At 44.3% G+C, this 13,361-nt stretch overlaps 1 protein-coding gene across 4 annotated transcripts in view; it reads right to left on the bottom strand.

The window, feature by feature from the left end:
* ARMH3 (armadillo like helical domain containing 3) overlaps positions 1–13,361 on the bottom strand; it is a 125,213-nt gene that overhangs the window by 27,444 nt on the left and 84,408 nt on the right. For all 4 annotated transcript variants that reach the window (XM_041460983.1, XM_041460981.1, XM_041460985.1 and 1 more), the window contains exon 24: positions 6,432–6,510. In XM_041460983.1, coding sequence (XP_041316917.1) covers positions 6,432–6,510 — 79 coding nt within the window. The remainder of the gene's footprint in view (positions 1–6,431; positions 6,511–13,361) is intronic.

The raw sequence follows: 13,361 nt of genomic DNA on the forward strand, positions 1-13,361 counted from the left end.
ATCATTCTGTTGCAATCCTCTGTGGAGCTTTCCCTGCCCCATACAGGCACTTAACAGTGACAGGAATCCATACACTGCTCTGCACTTCCTCAGCAGCCTTCCCTGGCAGATCCCACAGCACTTCAAATGCTGTCTGGCTCCCCAAGGGCTCCTTTCTGGCTTCCCTCACTCAGGAGGACACAGGGCTCAAGGTTTGCTCAAAGCAGCACAGTGACAGTGACAGCAGGAAGGAGTTCAGACCCCACCCTGCAGCCCCTTCCTCCAGCAACCCACAGCCCCTTTTCTAGGCTCAGAAGCAATAAAAAGCAAGTATGAGCAAAAGAAGGACATATAAAGCAAATCTGAGAAGTGTTTTGTGAAACAAACTCACCGGTAAACAGGACAAGCACTGGAACTAGAGCAACATTAACCTGTCTCCACAATGTGGACTGGGAGTTCATTACAAAGCTGAACCTATGGATTGTGCTCAGCACACTCCCAGCTGTGAATCAGGTTGGGCTCGTAACTCACATCACTGAGTGCAGCTTCTGTAGCCCCAGCACAGAAACTTATTTAGCTCCAGCTAGGTAAGCTGCGTTCAGTGGCAGGCAGCAGAGAGTAGCATCTCCCCAAGGCAGCTCTTCCAAGCTAAGTCCCCAACATTCAGTGGTCACCTGTACCACTGCAGTCTTCTGGCCCTTATCAGTCCCTGCTGTAGCGGCAAAGCCAGGAGAGGATGTGAAAACAGCCATAAGAACTGAAGGCAAGCCTTGCTTTGAAGTTTAATGGACTTATTTTGTTACTAGTTTGCACCTCAAGGCAGTCCCTTATCTGCCCAAGAGGGCAGCTCACAAAAGTGGTGGAAGCAAGACATGCCTCAGCATCTGCAGTGCACGAAGGGTGGAAAGGCTCCCCTGCTCCAGGAGCAGCCAAGGCTTTTTGGGGTCACACTGCCTCTGAGGCCCAGAGCAGCTAACAGACCCACCAACAGAAAGGCAGGATGCTGGGGCACCTTTGGGTTGAGCCTGAAGGAAGGGAATGGAACGGTTTCTCCCATTTCTTACTGGAAAAGGGGTACATCTCTCCAGTAGCAGCTGTTTTAAAAAATCAAAATCCTTCTTTTGTCTCTCTAATGGCCTAGCACATTTGTCCCCCCTCCTCCACTGACGCACAGTTTACTGCATTCTGCATGTTAATAAAAGGCACTACACAGCACAAAGTCACTGCTCCAAAGCTCACCTCCAGCTCCAAATCTCCTTGCTGCAAGGAGACCTTGGAGCCTGTTCAGACCCATTCAGTCTGGCACACTGCATAAAGCAGTCTGAGATGTTAGCAAATAGCAGGGACATTTCTCTGATAAAACAAAAAACAACAAAAGCAATGACAACAAAAAAAGAGGACAATAGCTAAACCAGAGAAAACACCCATCAGCTAAGCAAACCAGCAATTTGCCAATTCCAGAAGACTTTTTATATAGATTCTTTCCAATTTCACCTGGTGCAGCTCTGCTCTATTTAAACGATAAAATCTGTTTCAAGCCATTAGTCATGAGTAGGTGTCTGTAATGAGACCATGAAAACCAACATCCCTGCCTCATTTCCAAAGACCTGATGACTTCAAATTAAGGTCTTGCCTTCGTGATCCTCCTTAGCTGGAGTTTCACATTCCCACTACTGTGTGCAACACAACACTAGCAGGATGGAGACCTTCTACCCCAAAGCTCACTGCATTTCAGAAGTGAAGCAACATTATGCCAAGGCCATGATAAAGTATTTCTCAAGTCCTCACAACACTTTATATTAATGTAAGAGATTAGGGGGATTTACTGTGGTAGCACCTAGCACAGACAGTACTCAGCATTTAAAAAATATCAAACACAGACATTGACAAGAGGCTTTTAATGCCACTGCCAGCAGCGCTAAAAAAAGACAAAGCATTTGGTATCTGCCAGTGGTTTTGCTACTAGTTATGGAAACCAGAACAAACTGAATAAACCCTGACATCAATGGCTCGGAATTAAAACACTTTAGGGCACCTAAAACCAACTGCACCCTTTTGTGTCTTTCTATTGCAAGTCCTTTGTGGAACCTCCTTGAGTAGGTTAGTCCCTGAGAGCGTCACCAGGTAACAGAAGGCCATTTGGATTGGGGTGGCAAGGAGGAGCATTCAGCAACTGAGGTATGACCTCAGTGGCCTGACCAAACTGGATTGCAGATACTGGTAGTGCTGGGTTAGTGGTTGGATTACATGATCTTAAAGGTCTTTTCCAACCTGAAACAATTCTATGATTCTACCTGAGTTGCAAAGGTACTACAGTGTGAAACAACCCAAGTATTACATTCGTCACAATTTCAAAAGTGATAGAGTTGTCCTGTTTTTCCATCACAATCTGTTCTGGCTCCCAGCACTTTTCATCTGCAATTACCAGACATGAAACAGGTGCTCACAGCAGTCTCTCACATTAAACTTTACCTCCATTTTTGAGATGACATAATGTCCCCACTGTGGCTGGGCAAAAAGAGGGGCTTCTACTTAAAAAAAGCGCAGAGATGTTCCTGACTAACAAGCATTATCAGTCCTGTGTGTCTCATATCTCAATTTTAAGAGCCTTAGAGAGGAAATCGTGGAGAGAAAAAATGCCAAAGAGAAAACAAGACCTTAGTGAGCAATTTTCTAACTGGCAGAAGACTTGATTGGCATGCAAAGCACCACAACATATTCCTACTCAGAGAAGATTCAACCCAAACTAATGGGTTCCTCTCACTTTAGCCTTTCTTGGAAGCTGTGCTACATGGCTACAGGCAGAGAGCTGCCTTCTTACAAACAGCTGCTCTTTCACATCCAGAAAAGGGCAGATGTGAGGCCCCACCTAGACCATTCATGCTGTGTTTTCATCCTTTCTGTTTGTCTGTATTTGCTCTTCTGGAGCAACTCTTGTGCTGCTGTTTCCTCACTGCCTTGACCCTGTTCTCTACACATGCTTATGCTAGAAAATATTTTGGGAGCTTCTCAGATCAGATATGGCACACTGAGAAAGTCTACTTCCTCCAACATATTAAGTACAAGGCAGTCCAATCATCTGGAAAGTACAGATAAGCCTGTGAATTCATTTCATAAAAGGCTATTTTGCCCTTTGGCTCAAGAATGTACCAACACCTCTTTGAAGCCCTGGGAATAATCGCTTGCATGGAAGAGCTAACACTGGCAGTTAATGGCCAACCCCATCTTTTTGACTGTGCAACGTATTTCAGTCCCTTAAAGGATGTGTAGGGAGGAATCAAATGTGTTGAGAGAGAATACCACAAAACAACAAATTAACACTGAAGTCAGATTTAACAAATTAGCAAGTGAGGAAAGATGCCAATAACTAGCTAAGACATTCCCTGCTTCATGGTGAGGAACTACAGCAAGGTCAAAACAACTAATGACTAGGAAGGATTCTGAGCTTGCCTTGGCAAGGAAATGCTTTGCAGAAGGCACTGAGGATCCCATAGTGTTTACAGACTGAAGTGGCTCATCTTTTGCTTGCCCCCGGGAATCTCCCACTCTTTGCTGGAGAGAATATGGGATGGGAAAGGGCTTTTTCCACTATTTCTGATCAGAACTTTGGATAAACCCCACAACAGTCAGCAAAGCAGTTCCATGAAGTCTTACAAATATACTTGCCTAGACCAGAAACCTGTATATTCAGACTATGGTTCCTGGAAATGTCTAGGCCTGAGAACATACCGTGGCATTCACAGCCTATCCTTAAAACAATCCCACATCCATCATTTTCAAGGGCCTACAAATCCCCCCAGCATGTAATATTGTTAAATTAATGCTTGTAAATAAATAAGGAGAAAGCCCTGAAATGACAGACTTAGAATAGTAATAAATGGACATTAGTAATTAACAAGGTAATAAAGGCTTCAATAGGATTAGGAAAAGAAGAAGATAGAGCAAAATCTCTTTCAGCTGATTACTTAGCTGCATTTAAGGATATTAAAATATAAAAATAAATAAATAATCTAACACATGAACAGGGCATCAGAACTTAGCTTCAGGTGAATTTGAAACAAAGCAGAGCAGCTGGAAATTTCCCTTCAGACACAGCTGTGTCAAAGACATACCTGCCTGATCAGCAGGAGGTTACCACAGAGGAGTGTAAGCAGCCATACGAGAATCTAGAGAAAGACTGGTGTCTGAGAAGGAAATCTTAATTAAAAGGAAAGTTTGACCCTTAAAATTCTAAAAACAAATGTTTCCAGTAAAGAAATACCAGTCTTCTGAAACTACTGGAATAACTCAAAGAAGAAAATGACCAGTCCCAAATGCAGCATCTGTGTGTGGACACACAATCTAAATGTCGGCATTAAATATTTCAGTGTGGAACACTTCAAAAGACAGGGCTATAAAGGATGGTGGATTCTGTGTAGAAAATATTTAAGGAGAGCAGAGAAATGGGTAATTAAGTGAACACACGAGTTAAAACAAAGGTACAGCTGGAAAGAAAAACAAAAAAGGAAAGAGACTGCAGCAGCCAGAAGGCAAGCTTGATCCCGCCCCTTCCCACACACATGCTGAACAGCTCACACAATGAAAACAGCAAATTCTGTTAGCCCACAAAAGCCAGACCCTGGGCTTGATCTGGGCCAGCTACCAGTATGTCTCATGTACTTACAGCTACTGACAGAGGGGAAAGCACAGTCCAAACACACAGACCTGAGATCACTGGCATAACTGAAAGTGGAAGTCTCCATCCCTCTCTTCCCCTGTGCAGTAAATTGCAGAGTCTGAATAAACACCCTGGGACCACACACTCCCTCACCACAGTGACATCTCCCTTATTTCTCTGCAGTTTGTCTGGGGCTATTATTGCTTTATTTTGTTTTATATTCTCCCTATGTTGAGAGAAAGCATGAAGGGAGAAAAGAAAAAAGAGAAATCTGTCTGCCTTTCAACTTCCTAATCATCTTCCTCAAAATGCTTCATGCATCAGCACTGATTTCATTATCTGCCTGCTGCTAGGGATTTTATTTAAAGAATAACACACAAGGAAGAAAGGATTTAACCTGACCTCCCTGAACTGCTGGGGGATGAATACTACACAGAGCTGACAGTGAAAAGCTCATTTCCTTTCTCAGACTAACTCAGACTATGCAAAATTGCCCTCTATCCAAGCCTCCAGTTTTAAACTGGGCTATCAAATGCTTTTCTTTTTTAGAGGCCTGGGTTGATGTAATCAGTGTATCATCAATGAATGAGGATTGATAACACAAACCATCACAAAGCATAGCTATGGATACAGTGACTCTCAGAGGCAGAACAATAAGGAAAACTGAGTAAATTAAAACCAATGTTCTTCTATCCAACTATACCAAGAGAATAAAAACCAGTAAGGGGTCACCTTTTTTTTCCCCCACTGCATCAGTAAAGCATTCATCCTAAGTCTTTGGGGTGTTACATATTACAGATCAAGTAGGTTAATAAATGAAAAGGTTAGTGGGGAAAAAATGGAAGGGTATAATCAAGAAATAGTAAAAATATCATGGACAGAAAGAGAAATGAATTGCAGAGCAGGGTACAGTCAGGACCTTCTATCATGCACAAGTATGGGATCCCATCCAGTGGAAGGGGCAACCCAAGGTGACTTAAATGAAGTCTGTCCTGGACTGCATAAACAATTTCTTCTCCAGAAGGTCCAGAGTTGTTGATGCAGCTGTATCTGGGATGATTCCCCAAGCTCTCATTGGCAGCTCTGCATTTTGTCCACCACATGCTCCTGCAGAGCCATTTATCTCTCTAAGAGTGATTAATGTATAATTCTGATATTTTATTTTGGGAAATAGGCCATCTCTTCCATTCTTGAGACCACTCACAGTAGCCTATTTTCAAAAAGCCACGTTTACAAATTTATGCAATAGAAGCAGAACACGAAGATAGCAAACCAGGCCAAATTAAGGAAGGGAAACCTAACACAATCACCCTCTTTATTAAAAAACTCTGCTTTTTAAAATCTAACTCAACTGAATTCAATTACCCTAGAAAATTTTTACCAGTTGCTGTCAGAGCTCTAGGTCATCAAACAAAACAACATCACCAAAACAAAAACATCAAACCACACTCAACAGTTCTCTGATAACTAAGTTTGCTGCCAAAAACTTCCTGCCCCATTCTAAATGCCAGCATCCTCACAGTGTCCAAATACACTTGCTGACAACGCTGAATATTTTTCTTGTTTGTACCCATCCTTTTACATATGTGGGACCAAAATCTCTGTATGTGGTGGTAAAATTGGCTAAAGCAATTCTTGCTTTTCTTTCTCTCACTTGCATCTGAACAAGGACATGAGACTCCCACGTGCAACTCCTACTGCTGCCACATCATCAGTCCCAGGGAGCACAAGGTACCCCTGAACACCCATATTCCAGAGGTCAACCTGAGAAAAGGCCATGGCATGCCTGGCTTACCTGATCCTCGGAGAGCTGTGATATGTGATTCACTGCAGCATAAGATTCTATCTTCGGGTTGAAGTGATTGATGATGGCTCTGAAACAAAGGAGGGAAATTTTCAGAGGTCTCAGAACAGCTTAGAGATGCAGCAGAAATTCCCTACAAGTAGTAGGGAAGTAGGTGCCCTGCAAGAAATTCCTCCCTCACCACAAAGTGCTGAAGGCACACTCCCTGCTGAGGCCAGTGCAGATCCTGACTCAAGCTTGCTGGAAGCTGCAAGCACAGGCACTGTCCTACACATGGGTGCATTTGTCCCAGCAGACACTGGCCTGTGCTTGCTGCTTTGGCTGGGAACAGGCTGCAAATTGCTCTGTGCTCCAGCAGAGCGACAGCAAACCTGGCCATCACTCTGTTTAAAATGTTGTATCTGGCTGACTCGTAGTCATCCATCACTACAATCACTACATTTTGAATTCATATATAATGACTTCAGTCCTCATCCCCAGTTTAGATCATTAGAGATAACTTATGTCACTGTCCCAAACACAGCAGCAAATACTGGTCACTCCTACTCTTCTGACTCATTTCTCTCACTAGCTGCACCAATCTGCACCACTCCCTTTCCCTTCTAGGTGGACCTAGAAGCAGATGTAAGAAATCTAAAATTGAAAGTAAAATAACTGTGGGAAAAAAACCCCACCAAACTGCAGCTGGAGCATTTCCTCAGCCTTCCTTCTGCTTGTCAGGTGCTGCTGTGAAGATAAATGGTAGGACAGAAAATACTCTGGGATAGAGTTTGCAACTGCTCCAGTTGGGATATTACTCATGAGCTCCACTGCTGAGGTAAATATTCATCATGGGAATAGGCCATGTCAGTGCTCGGCACAGATGAGTTCTGACTGTGCCTGGAGAACACTTGCTCAGCCAGATTACACTGCAGCAGCAGTCAGGGCTTCCACTCTCGTACTCATCAGCATGAAGATTCACTCCAGTTCTCTCTGTTGTACTCTAATGGGTTCCCTCCTCCCCACTCCTCTGCCTGCACAAGGACTTTCAGCTGCTTTCTCCAGACCTCATCACAGCTAAGAGCTTGTGCCCCAGTCTAGGAATATGTGACATTCAGTGGTGCCAGTCAGAGCAAGTGGATAAAAACCTACCTAGAAGCATCCTTACTTCTTTAAAGGCACAGATAAAAAGTGTGGAAGATGTGGAGAGAGGGAGTGGGGAAAAAAAAAACCACAACCCAAAAAAACCTCCAGCCCAAACAGAATCTGCAATTCACAGACTCAAATCATTGTTTCAGTTGTGGGGGGACCTTTAAAGCTCATCTAGCACAACTCCCCTGAAATGAGCAGACATATCTTCAACAAGGTCAGGTTGCTCAGAGCTCCATCCAACCTGGCCCTGAATGTCTCCAGGGAGGGGTCATCCACCCAGTTCAAACGCCTCACCACTCTCATTGTTTAAAACTTATTTATCATATACAATCTGTATCAACTCTCCTAGTTAAAACCATTATCCTTCATCCTGTTGTAACAAGCTCTGCTAAAATTTTTTCCTCAGCTTTCTCATAACTCCCTTTTAAGTACTGAAAAGCTGCAATAATCTACCCACCAATCTAACCTTCTCTTCTCCAGTCCTCTCAGCATGTCTTCATGGAAAGGTTCATCCCTCTGAACACTTTCATGGCCTCCCCTGCACTGGCTCCATCCAGCATGTCCATGTCCTTCCTGTGCTGAGGACACTAGAGCTGGACACTGCATCCCAGGTGGGGTCTCAGAGAGCAGAGCAGCAGGACAGAATCATCTCACTCACCCTCCTGGCTGTGCTACCTTCACTGCAGCATTCCCAGCCACACCTCAACACACCAGCTGCCAGTCAGCACACAGGGCCAGGCACTCCTGCTCCTACGGCATCCATACACACTTGGCACAGGGGGACTTCTGCCTTCTCACCAACCTTGACACTCACATCCAGAAAACAAATTCAGCAGTGCCTCTACCAGGCTTTCCATAACCCCCTTCCCTCTGGAGGAGGACAAACACACAGGTGGAGACATGCCCAGATTCTTCCCATTTCAGTGTGACCAGAGTCACAATCACACCGCCCATTACCCAGCCTCTCCAACACCCTGGCTTTCAACTGCAAGCTTCACGCCTGGCTGGAGTCATATACTCCTACAGGACACACTGCAAGTTATGGAAAGAAAATGGAACACAGACTTACAACAACTTAACTTCTGGCTTGACAGAAGGTTTGGCAGCTCAGAGGGACTCAGTGCGCTCACATGGTTCCAGCATTTACCAGGGAACTGATTTAGCATTCATTTATACCCACTGCTGTGAAGCACTTCAACATGGGCTGCCTGCTCACAAGGCCCCACTTGGATCTGAGCTAGTGGAGCAGCACCTGCAATCACAGCTGGGATTCACCCAGTGAAAGCAAAACCAGCAACCAGCTGCCACTGCAGTGAGAATCAACAGACATTAAGGAAGGAAAAGAATTCAAGTCTCCTTCCTCATTTCCCAAAATGTGAATGGACAGCTCCTCAGTGATTAGATGAAGTTCAGCTGTTTAATTTGTTTTAACTATGCAGAATTCCTCCCCAACCTGACCATCTTCAGAGCTATTGTCCTGAACCCACAGGCAGCCTGGGGCAGAGAAGCATGAAGAGCTTGGATTCAATCCTGGCTCTGTATAGCCAGGTTCTTACTGACCAACACACGCACCAGGGCCAGGCTTTGCACATGGTGCAGCTCCTTCTCATCTGCTATGAGGAATTCCATTGCTATGAAGGCCAAAAAGCACCTTTCTGCATCAGCTACTCTCATACACCTCTGCTATTCTTCCATCTCTCAAAATATATCTTGTCCCTGCGGCATGTTTTTAGCAACTGGCCTCCTGGGATATTCACTGATTAACAGCTGGAATTCACTTGGCAGAGATGCCTTTTCAATTTGATCCTGGAGAAAATTGGAGACCAGAACTTTGAAACACAGTGTTATTGACAAAAGAACCAGTGGTTCTGCACCATTAGATCCCACACCAGCAGGTAACGGCTAATCCTTGGCAATGATTTATTTTTACACTGTGATTGCCTCAATTACTGCCATACCAGCCAGTAGCTTTGAGGAGGGGGAAGGGAGCGGTTAAAGCACTTAAGAAAGATTTGTGATTATGGGTTCTACTGAGATCTTCGTATTGATCATGGGGGGAAAAAAAGAAAACCCTTGTGTTTGGTATTCATGAAGCGTGAACATCTTCAACACATTTGTAAAGCAAGGAAATGGTGAAGTGTCAACTGCAAGACAAAATGCTGCAGTTCCCACACAGCCTTCCACAGTATGTGCATTTACATGTTTCCACACTGCCAAGTCCCTCGGTGGGGTTGGCTGCCATGTGTCACACAAATTTCACAGCACCTGTGGGACACAATTCTCCAGGGACTGAGAGATGTCACTTCAGCAACACTGCCTCCTCTGACAGATCCACAGTTCAGCAGTGAACTGACAAGAGGAGACTGTCACTGGACAAAGGAAAGATGCTGAATAAGCAGAAGACTCAGGAATTAAAAAACTGGCTCCCAGTGTCTTGTCTTGAGGTTAATGCTTAGTGCTGCCAGGCAGATCACAAGCCATCTCTACATTCTTTATTGCTCAATCTCCTGGGGGGAGATGCTGATCTCCTAGTAAAAACACAAGGCATACCAGTGATCTCCAAAAAACACACATCTCATATCACTTCTTCATGCAGCTCTTCAAGCTACCTACACACCATGATGCCAGAAACATGTAGAGACACATATTGAATTAACCTGCATATTTCTCAGGATGAACACCTAGGACACTCGACTTTACGTATGTTTGCATTTATTGCATTCATTTAATTCTTCATGAAGAAGAGAATGATTGCAGGAAAAATCACCCTGATTTAGAAACCTCAAAGTGCAGATTAATAATTTATTTGTACCAGCTGTATTAATCATGTTATTAGACACTAAAAGCAGGTGCCACTGTAACAGGTATTGTACCAATCCAGAGTGGTGGAAAGCCTCTGTCCCAGGGGCTAAGGATCTCAAATGCAAGAGAACAGGGAAAGCACAGAAAAGCTCATTGGCAACAGAATATGTAACAGTGCTGCTCCTTACTGAGTGTCACAAAACAATTCAGTTTGAGATAAACCATGGATAGAAAAAACACAGAAAGGATACTGAAGGAAGAAGTAGAGAGATAGGAAAAAGGAGATAGAAGGGCAGATAGGATCAAGATACAGAGAGATGAAAAACTGCAGAACAGAGAGGATCAGAGAAACAGCAACTGATCCCAGGGCAGTCTGTCCTCTGCAAACTGGAAAGCTCCAACTGCTGGAAAGTTTCTACTTTGGCTGTTCTTGAGGCTGCAGAAATTGGACAGTCCTGAAGTGACTTTTTTTGCCCTTTCTCCCTCAAAAACACATATGGTGGAAGGTGAGAAGCAGAAGAATCTCCATGTGGGCCCTACTGTTTTTTTGTTCCCCAAAGAGGGACATGACACTCACCTTGTGCTATGGTGAGAGAAGGAATCCCCCCAGGTAAGCTGCATGCCCCTACCCTCACTGCGTTCACTGCAACAGGACTTGCTTCTGCAGTGGCTGCAGTAGCTCTCCAGACAATAACATTTAAAAGCTTAGGTTCATAGTCTTTAAAAACTGCCTAGAGTTACTCCTTGATAAAGAGAAACAAGCAGTGCTGCCCTGCAGAGAGGCCCAGAGTAAAAGAACTTCTGAAGACACAAATTCTGCTGACTGGAAATGGCTCCTGTGAAAACTAATATGGCATGTATGAAAAGAAAATGTTTAATTAATTTCTGAGTTTAATTCACCACTAGTAGTTGTAACATCAGGTGTGAGAAGTGAAACGCACCAGCAACACAAAGGCAATGGTCCCACAATTAACAGGATCTTCCAGCCCAGGTGACCCCCCATGGTAAGGAAGGCACCTCACCCTCCTTAACCTCACAATGAGCTGGTCTGGGTCCAATGTGCAGGGAAAGCAAAATCACTATGCTCAGGCAGGCAGCATTCCTTCAGCACGTTTTCTCTGACCTCCAGACTCTCCCCATCAAGTTATTGCAGATGAGCTGTCTAATACCCACTCTTGCCTGACAGCAGCTACATTGCCAGTGTCCCATAAGACAACACTGTCCTCTTATCCTGAGCAACAAAGTAAAGCACTGTGGAGGTGCTGAAAGTAGGCTAAGGAAAGAACAGAAAGGCTGCAAAGCTTATTATAGAGATGGTAATGCTGAGCCATCATTCACTGCATGAACCTGGCCTTTGCACCTACTTCACAGGTCCAGCATGCAGAGCCTGACAAAGTATTCTTGTGGATTCCCAAACATTTCTTGTGCAATAAAAGCAGCACCACAAGTTCACTTCTTCCTACACTGCGCTAGAGTGGAACAGAAAAGCAGCAGCTCTTGGCTGATATTTACCCCTTCACAGGAAGTCAAGGGTGACCTTATATTCACTGCAGACATTCATCTTCTCATCTGCTCATGCCAGCAGAGCACACTGGGCAGCAGCGAATGCATCTCAGCCTTCATTGAGTAAAACTGAATGCACGGCAAAGGCAGCCAGTTCACTCACCCTCTGCAAGGAAAACTGGCACGATTTGAGATGGACAAACACTCCAGCACACACTAAGCTTCATCCGTTATGAAGGCTAGGAATAGGCAAGCAGGAAAGGGCTTAGTTGTCTTTCATCATACTCCACAAAGCTGCTTTACTACAAAAAGGAGGCCTGAGATGAAGTAGTTGTTGTTCAGGAACAGGAATCAATAAGTAAACAGTTTCTCTGTGATTTGCCACAGCAATTCCCTCTCCCTCTCATATATCTTAGTTTCTCCTTTATGAAATGGAAATAAGAGCAATTATTTCCACAAAGTGTTTTAACCAAGGTGGCAAGACTCAGTGTTCTACTATGTGGTATGTTGGAAACTGCTCAAGCACAAGGCAGCAAGTAAATTACACACAATACAGAGACCAAAATGAACACAAACCCTCTCTCCTTTTCTCCCATACATGCCGTCATAACCATGGATGCTGGAGACTTATGCAAAGCTTCCAAGCCAATCTTCCTGCAGCAGGCTGTGTCTCAGCAAGTGCTGTTTGGGGCAAGGATCTTGCTGACATTGCTCTCATAGGCACTCCCAGAACTCCAGACAATAAAACCCCATCTGTTCCATGCCTGCAACAATTAGACTGAGTTGCTCCACATGTACAACCCCACCTGGCAGGAGGTGAGAGGGTTTAGATTATTTTAACACACGTCCACGAAGCATTGCTATGAAGTACACATACCTACATACCTAAGCTGTCTGCAGCAATTAAAAGCAAGCAAACTCCCTGGAACTGTGCACCAAGTTCTTCCTTCTACTGTGGTTTAACTCTAGTCTGTTAAATTTCTTTTGCTCCTACAATTTAATGAGAACTGACATTAAGCTGAAAGTCCACAACTCACAGTGGGAGGCATCTTCCAGACACAATAATAAACTGCAGGGAAGAATCCAAGACAAAAGGATATTTTAGTCAAAAGCATTTGCTTTAGAGCTCACTGAAAACATCCGAGTCAGCACTGCAGCAATTTCAGAGGAGCAGCAACTGCTACACCTGTTCAGTTCTGCCATCCTGAAAACTATTGATTGCAATGACAGGTTCCATGGCAGAGGGAGATACATGGTCTATTTATTTAATAAGAAGGGGACAAAAGAGTGCACACACAGCAACTGAGCTTCTCACATTTCTCAGCATGGTTTCACCAAGCTCCATTCTGCAAGGGCAGAAGCAGAGGATGTGCTTTCTGAACCACACAGTGCATCTTGACACTTTGCTGTTTGCTGGATACTAACCCAGTATCACCACAGCTACAGGATATGCTGATTTTCTCTTTTTACAGTCCATGTCTATAA

This window comes from Pyrgilauda ruficollis, unplaced genomic scaffold (genome assembly GCF_017590135.1).
Source record: "Pyrgilauda ruficollis isolate IOZ18807 unplaced genomic scaffold, ASM1759013v1 scaffold15, whole genome shotgun sequence".
Lineage (NCBI taxonomy): Eukaryota > Metazoa > Chordata > Aves > Passeriformes > Passeridae > Pyrgilauda > Pyrgilauda ruficollis.